The 8,219-nt window shown below is 33.1% G+C and overlaps 2 protein-coding genes across 2 annotated transcripts in view; one reads left to right on the forward strand and one right to left on the reverse strand.

Annotated features, from left to right (window-relative positions):
* Nucleotides 1-2,093: 2,093 nt before the first annotated feature.
* LOC117105207 (cytochrome c oxidase assembly factor 5-like) lies at nucleotides 2,094-3,172 on the forward strand. Its single transcript, XM_033246276.1, has 3 exons — nucleotides 2,094-2,200; nucleotides 2,613-2,711; nucleotides 2,896-3,172. The coding sequence occupies exons 1-3, from the start codon at nucleotides 2,099-2,101 to the stop codon at nucleotides 2,935-2,937; spliced, it is 243 nt and encodes an 80-aa protein (XP_033102167.1). The 5' UTR covers nucleotides 2,094-2,098; the 3' UTR covers nucleotides 2,938-3,172.
* A 670-nt stretch (nucleotides 3,173-3,842) lies between these two features.
* Nucleotides 3,843-8,219, reverse strand: part of LOC117105208 (C-type lectin lectoxin-Phi2-like) — a gene marked incomplete at its 3' end in the record, with an annotated part of 12,116 nt that continues 7,739 nt past the window's right edge. Inside the window, 5 exon segments of the mRNA XM_033246277.1 lie at nucleotides 3,843-3,908; nucleotides 4,025-4,090; nucleotides 4,255-4,320; nucleotides 4,436-4,501; nucleotides 4,699-4,740. Coding sequence (XP_033102168.1) covers nucleotides 3,843-3,908; nucleotides 4,025-4,090; nucleotides 4,255-4,320; nucleotides 4,436-4,501; nucleotides 4,699-4,740 — 306 coding nt within the window.

Genomic DNA, 8,219 nt, shown 5'->3' on the forward strand with positions numbered 1-8,219 from the left:
AATTTTGACAATTTAGGGGTTTACAAAGGCTTATTTAATTGATTTTAGTAGAAAATGTAGAAAATACACAATTTTGTTTTCTCCCCGACGAATTGTGCTTCTCCCCCCCCCCACCCGCTGACGCCACCCCTGCATAGGTTGCTATAGTGATATGATCAGTACTACACTGTATGACGTGTTACATTTGGCTGTGCATGCTGATTTGTGCTACTGTACGCGCATGTTAACTCACAGAGCTAGTGACGTTACACATCAGCAGTCAGTACGGATATGATTAATAACTTTTGTTTGTGTTAGAAGCTTGTTTGGAATGCTAATTTGACTTCGGCAAAAAAAATATACATTTCAATATACAAAATAAAGCATTTTTTTGGTCGATGCAATCAGGTAAAATCGTGCGATGATTCATATAACTAGCTAGGCTGGGCTACGGCTAAGTAGGAGACGCAGCTTCCTGCCTGGCCGTAGGCCTACATCTAATTTTGTTTCTTGAGTCCTCATAAATTAAATGTTCAGTGTGTTTAGTTTATGAGGGTCCATTGATTCAAGGAATTCCTGAATTTGAAGTAACTTTCTTCGGGTTCTAATTAACCTTGTTTTACAAAAGTATGGTGCGCGATATCTTCTGCGGTGACGAAAAAGTGAGGTATTTTTTTTTTTTACACACGAACCTAAAAAAATTAAGCCAAGCGTCCACTATTAGAAAAATATTGGATTTGGGGGAGGGGGGAGGGGGAGGGCTAGGCAAATAACATTGGGAGTTGCAGTGATGATGTCACGATTGACTTATAATACTAATTACCGTCAACAGCGCTTGTTGACGGTATTTAGTATATACCGTCAACAACCGTCATACAATTAGCGTCCTGTGTTATAGACAGGGCATAGGCAAATAGATTATTAATAATAATATTTATAATAATAATGACAGTAATAATAATGATGATAATAATATATATATACATCGATCACACATTACACTTATTTAGCAAGAGAGCAAATATATGTAATTTTGATTATAGGCAATATTACATTTATGCGTGAGATTTTGGTCCTTAAGCATGAGAGAGATCTCGAATGCGCGAGTCTCGCGCCGAATGTAGTTGACGGTAATTAGTTTGACCCGTAGTAAGTAGGATAGGCTCTGGTTTTTACTTGCCAGGGCTAGGCTAGCCCTGGTGTAGGTAGGCCTACTTTATAGTTTATACTTATCTAATACCATACCATACCATACTTTTTAAGGCTAGGCATAATTACGGTGGATATTTAGCCGTCGAAATGTCTACTCGTTTTTACAGCATTAGAGAGTGCGCACTCCAAATGTGTATTGTATTGTATTGTAGGCCATAGTTTTCTTTTTTTTTTTCAGGGAGCAGCAAGCGAACATGAAAGCCAGAACTGTGTATATATAGGTCCTGGCTGCCAGTGGTGTGGTGTGTCTACCTGTCGCCCCCCCCCCCCTGCAAAAAATCACAGTCAAGTACTAAAAAATCACCTTATTTTGCAAATTAGAATTAGCACCCCTCAAGCGATCATTGAGCCCCCCCCCCAACTTTACCTTTGCGCCACCCATCAGCACCACTGGTACACCACTGCTGCCTAGATTGCACCCAGATACAATGTTGCTGCGATAAAGTTTGGATTAGTGTTTTGATCGTCCCACAGCACGTGTGTACCGCAGCACCTTGCATAGTTAAATTCCTACCTCATCTTCATTTCCATCAACTAATCAAATCCAAAAACCAACCTTACCAGTCACAGAATAATCATCACTCGCAATAATTATACCTCGGATAGTGTGATAGGCACTAGGCCTGCCTTTACTGCAACTCATTACCAGATCACATCATCCGCAGCTCTTTTGCAAACTTGTTTAAACAAGCCTAAGAGACACCTCATATTTTATCATGACACTCATACTGTTTGACTGCGCTTTTATGATGACACCCAACATACATATATTAAAGGCACTTTTGTGATGACAACCCATATTTGATGGCCCTGTCAAATTATGTCATCAGTCAAGATGAACAATTTTTCAAGTGTGAACAATACAGTTTCAGAATAATCAATTTGTTGTACATTATTTTCAGCGGGAATGCCAAAATATTATGAAGATAAACCTGAAAGTAAACGACCATGTTCAGGGCTCAAAGAAGACTTGAAAACATGTTTATTGGAAAGTAATTGTGTGCGTAAGGTAGGCCTACATTATAGTTGTTAACTTTTATTTTATGCAAGTAGTATTCCTTTTATTTAAAAAAGTAACCCCATATTCCAAAAACAGCTAATTGATTTTCGATTTGTTACTGTTTCATCTTTCTTTTGTACATCAACATTCTTTAACTGTCGGCATACAAATGCCTAGAGTGATCTGACACCTCAAAAGATCATTTTTAAAATGCAATCAATAAGATTGCATGCATGGTAATAATGGTACAATGGATCTTTGATGGCCAAACTTCTTCCTTTGTATGCCCCATTCCCCATTTTATTTTTCTGTACGTATTATTATGATGATGCAATAATAATAACATCATTTTTGTACAAAGAGAAAATTACATAACAGGTAAATACATGAATGTGTAAATGCCTTTTGGTTTCTTGTACAGGATGGCAAAACGCCTAAAGAATGCTTGCAACCAGGCAATGATGTCCAGCAGCCGTGTAGAGCTTTGCAGTATTCTTTCTTTGAATGTAAAAGATCACTGGTAGGTTTGGAATCTCAAGCTAAGCTTAGTTTGGCAATAATACTTTACAAATGAACCACTCATAGGTATTAAATTGGGTCAGGATCAATTAGGGTCAAGATCAATTAATGCAAAATATGTTTTGTTTGTTAATTATTCCACAATTGTTTACAATTGTAAAGTACAATTATTGTTTTCTCTGCAGCTTGATACAAGAAATCGATTTCGTGGCCGAAAAGGGTACTAAAGAATAGATGATACTAAACTATATTTTGGCTTGTTCTAATATCTACTAAGATGATGCCAAACTATTTTTGACTTGTATTGCTCCATTCTATAATTTAGTTAACCTTGCAACCAACCCTAGTGCACACCAATAAACGATGGTAAAACAGTTGCTACTTTCCTTCTATAAATTGTTTAATTAGCTTGAACTGCAATTCATTTAAGGAGTTTATGAGTAAAAAAGTCTAATTCAGCAATCCAGTTGTAAATGAGCAATGTTTTTTATACGACTCTGTTCCATAAAGTACATTACATATTATTATTAATATAGATACATACAAAGTTCAATACTATACATAATATGCATTATAAGTGTAATTATGCATGATAAAATATAATAAATTTATATATTAAAACATGTCAGCCTCATTTCAAACATGTTGTTATCAAAAATCAAGAATACTTTATTGTCATCGATCAAACAAGTGGACAATGAAATTTATTTTGCCTGTTGTTAAAACTCTAAAAACGACATTATTACAATATTGTTAAACACAAAACAATAAAATTAATATATATACATATAATTTTAGAAATTAAAAATACACAAATTTTAATAATTAAAAGTAAGTATGGAATAATGTGGTTTTTACATTAAAAAAATAAATAGTAAGAAATAATCAATAAAGATGTTAAATTAGTTTATATTATTACTTCTAAAAACTGGAACACAATACAAAAACAATACAGTAATAATAATAATAACGATGATAAAAATATATAGTGCTCTCAGTTTGGAAAACTGTTGTTAATGCAGATAGTGTCTGTAATACATTTTCTTTTTTAATTTACTAATATGATATTAGAACATTAACTCGTTTAATGTTAAAATGATTATAGTAGGGCATTAACGACATGTGCACTTACTCTGTTTACTGGTTGTACTTATTGTGGTATCCAAGGTGGAGAACTGTGTCGTTAATGCTGTAGTAACTGATGGTAAAATTTAATTGATACAATTAAATATATTTTCAATTGAATTTTTGTTATATAAATCAGCACAGTAACAAGTTCAAGTGAATTAGAACATAAAAAAACATGACTCTTACTTTGCTTACTTGTACCTGTTGTGGTGTCCAATGTTGAAAACTGTGTCGTTAATGCTGCTGTAGTACCTGGTGGTAAAAAAAGAAATTTCAATCGAATTGATACAATTAAATACATTTGCTGTTGAATTTACTAATGTAATATTAATTAGAAAAGTAATTAACATTAAACAAGTAAACTCGTTTAATGTTGAAGTGAATTACAATAGGGCATTAACGACGTGTGCACTTACTTTGTTTACTGGTTGCACTTTTTGTGGTGTCCAATGTTGAAAACTGTGTCGTTAATGCTGTAGTAACTGATGGCAAAATTTAATTGATACAATGAAACATATTTTTAATTGAATTTTTATTATATATATAAGCACAGTAACAAGTTTAAGTGAATTAGAACATAAAAAACATGACTCTTACTTTGCTTACTTGTTGCACTTGTTGTGGTGTCCAGTGTTGAAAACTGTGTCGTTAATGCAGTAGTAACTGGTGGTAAATTTATACAATGAAATATTTATTTATTTATTTATTAAAAATTCGTCACGATATATATAAATACATATTGACCAGGGGCGTGACTAGAGATGACATGGGCCAATTTTCAATTTTCAATATTTCTTTATTATATAATTCAATACAGTAACAAGTTTAGGTGAATTAGAACGTAAAAACACGAATCTTACTCTGTTTACTGGTTGCACTCTGTGTCGTTAATGACGTAGTACCTGGTGGTAAAACAAAATTCAAATTTAATTGATACAATTATAAATCGGCAATTATTTTAACACTGACATAGTAAAAAACAAGTAAATCTCCAAAACTGGCCGTGTTTCAACCTGTGGTTTATTTATAAATTATTTTTATCTTTTTAATCAACAGTTAAATGTTTTTAAATAAAAGGTTCGTCGAAATAATAGGAAAATAATACATTGTATAGACTTTATTGGAGAAAACCAATATTTCGACCTATCATTATGTCTTTATCAAGGTACAAAATGTGGACTATAACCCTAATAAAACTCAAATACAAGATGTTGACGTTAGAAACAATAAAATTTATTGGGCGGATATTTCGGCTACCCCTGTAGTTTTTGTCAACGCTTGACATAAAATCTTCATATATATATAAGAAAGAAAGGTAAATACAGTGTTCGAATGGTAGCAGGTCAAAACGGCAATGACAAGTACAATGCTATGACTAGCCAGCGCCACCGAGCGCGGGATGCGGTTTATAATTTTTAAATGTTCTTTGAAGGATGCTTCATTTTATCTTTTAAAGTGTTATTTATTTATTTATTTATTTATAATTATTATTATTATTGTTCTTTCGGGTTTTTTACTTCTATTACAATTTAGCCTCATTTTTACTGTTAATCCTTGTACACTTTCATGTTAATAATTGGTTTATTTTTTCGCGTTTTTACTTTTATGACATAGATTGCTTAGCCTCTTTCGGTCTGTATCTTTAAATTTTACTTATTTAAATGTTTACTGCTTTTATATTGTGTTTCCACAATCGTTTTATTATTGAATTTGGATGTTATATTGTTATTATTGTTGGTATTATTATTATAATTATTATTAGCCCTATTATTATTATTATTACAGTATTATTATTATTCTTATTGTTATTATTGTTATTGTCGGCGCCGTCGTCGTTGTTCTTTCGCGTTTTTTATTTCTATGACAATTTAGGCCTATTGCCGTTTTGGTTTAATTCCGTTTTGTCCAGAAACCGTTCGAATAAAGGACATAATAATACATCGTGCAGCATAGCTCTCAAAGAATGTAGCTAATAAAGAAATTGTGTAGTGAAATTCCTCTGATGGGATTCGTCCTCGCGCTGTCAATGCGAGCGTCATAACCATTAGGCCACAGAGGCTTCATGGTTGAACAGATTCAAATTACAATATGTACGTACTGCTGGAAAACAAATAACTTCATATAAGTCAATATAGCCATAACACTGTTAAATTATACATAAATCATCAAGAAAGGTAAATACAGTGTTCGAATAAAGGACATAATAATACATCGTGTAGCATAGCTCTCAACAATTGCAGTCCTATAAAGAAATTGTGTAATGAAATGCTTCTAACGGGTTCGAACCTACGACCTCTCGCAGTCAAGGCGAGCGTCATAAATATTAGACCACAGAGGCTTCATGGTTGAACAGATTCAAATTACTGCCAGATACACTCTATTACACAATAGGTACGTACGGCTGGAAACAAATAATTGCATATAATATAAATCAAGGTAGCTGTTAACACTGTTAAATTATATATTCATCATCAGTGAATTCACATCTGCAATGTATATACATATAGATAGGAATAGCAGTTAACAATAAGCATGACGAGTGAATTCAACAATTTGTTCAAGATTAGCAAAATAGCAAATGAATATTAAGGAATGAAACCGATTCAAAAAGACAATGTAAAATTTACATGATATAGTTGTGTGTTAAGTGCTTATAACAGACCTCTAACGTATCGAGATAACCTTTTTTTATATTATGAAAGAAATAGTCAGGGGCTTGGATGGAACAAAACGTGTCTTTAATCATCAAGCTTTCGAGCTTACGCTCTTCATCAGGGTCTGTACAAAAACATCCATAAAACAGTACAAAATCGTCTTAAAATATAAAAACTACTTATTAAAATAATTTACATTAAAAATACCTACGATTAAAATACATAAAAATTAGTCTACCATGATAGTGATTTCCGTTATTTAGTTTCTAATATGTATATACAGATTTGGTTATTTAATACAAATTTATAAAAGCAATTCATGAAACTTACTGAAATGAGAAAGTATAATACATACTCCAAGTATTGAAATACACGCCATCGTGTTACTGAAATGAAACGTGCATATATCTTCATTTGACTTAGGGGTGTTACCCTCTTGGTCTCTACTCTGGTATTGTGGAATGAAGTAGTACATTTGTTGCTGATGTGGCATTAGTATTTTGTAAATCCGTTATTTAGCATATAATTAATTATGTAACCCGAAAGGACAGAATTTTTAGAATAGTAATTAAATGGACTATCTTTGTATAGGAAATATGCTATTCATCAACTTTAATACCTTTCGGGTTAAGGGTTTGTAATTTTTTAATCCAAAACGATTCTCTTCTCTTGATAATTGATTCTTGTTTATTAATGGTACGCTCAACACCTATAATTGATATATATGTTATTGAATGATTAGCTTGATTAAAATATCGGCCAACTGGTAAGTTTTTACTTGATGGGATATTATGGTGTTTAATGTCTGATTTATGATTTGTGAATCTAGTGTAAAGGGATGTAGTGGTTTTCCCCACGTATTGTTTACCACATTTTTGACATTAAATAAATTAACCAATCCATTTTGTCATGAATGGGTGTTGTGATTGGGAAGGATTGTCAGGTTACATTACTGATAAATTTCGTAGTTGTTTTTATAAATGGTCTGACAGAGCATTTTTTTGATGGGCACTGAATAAAACCAGTTTCCCCTTCTGATGGTTCTTTTTTGGGGGGGTAATTTTGCATTAACTAATAGATCCTTTAGGTTTTTTTGCTCTTCTAAAAGCCACAATCGGAGGCTCCGAAAGTAGTCTTTTCATATCCTCTGATTTGTGTAGGGTCGGCATATGTTTTCTAATTGTGTGAGACACAATTTTCACTTACGATCCAAGACTCGCTAATGTTGCAAGAAGAATCCATATGAGCACGTAAAATCCTAAAAATAACGTACTCCGCAACGCAAGATGAATAAATTATGACGTCGATTCTTAATATTCGCTCACCTCAGCCCCAACCATGGTGGGAGTGAGGTGCGTGTGGGCTACATGACTACAGTGGCGGATTCAAGTGGGGCCGAGCTGACATCCCCCACATCTAGAAAGAAGGAAAATGTATAATCAAATTTAGTTATGAGATTGCCATTTCCGGCCATCTAGACGTGTCATAATCATAAACTTGTTTGCCTCGGCCCCGGGCCCCCTCTATTTTGAGAACCTGGATCCGCCACTGGACCACCTATTGGCACCTTAAAGGATCTGCAGTGCACATATTTGAAAACCTGACTGCTAAAAGAACCAAATTACTTAACAACAAAAAAACAAATATAAGGAGCGTGTACAATCGACATGAATATGAATATGAATATATATATATATATATATATATATATATATATATTATTATTA

This window comes from Anneissia japonica, unplaced genomic scaffold, assembly GCF_011630105.1.
Source record: "Anneissia japonica isolate Jap-2015-1 unplaced genomic scaffold, ASM1163010v1 scaffold39125_len16227_cov187, whole genome shotgun sequence".
Lineage (NCBI taxonomy): Eukaryota > Metazoa > Echinodermata > Crinoidea > Comatulida > Comatulidae > Anneissia > Anneissia japonica.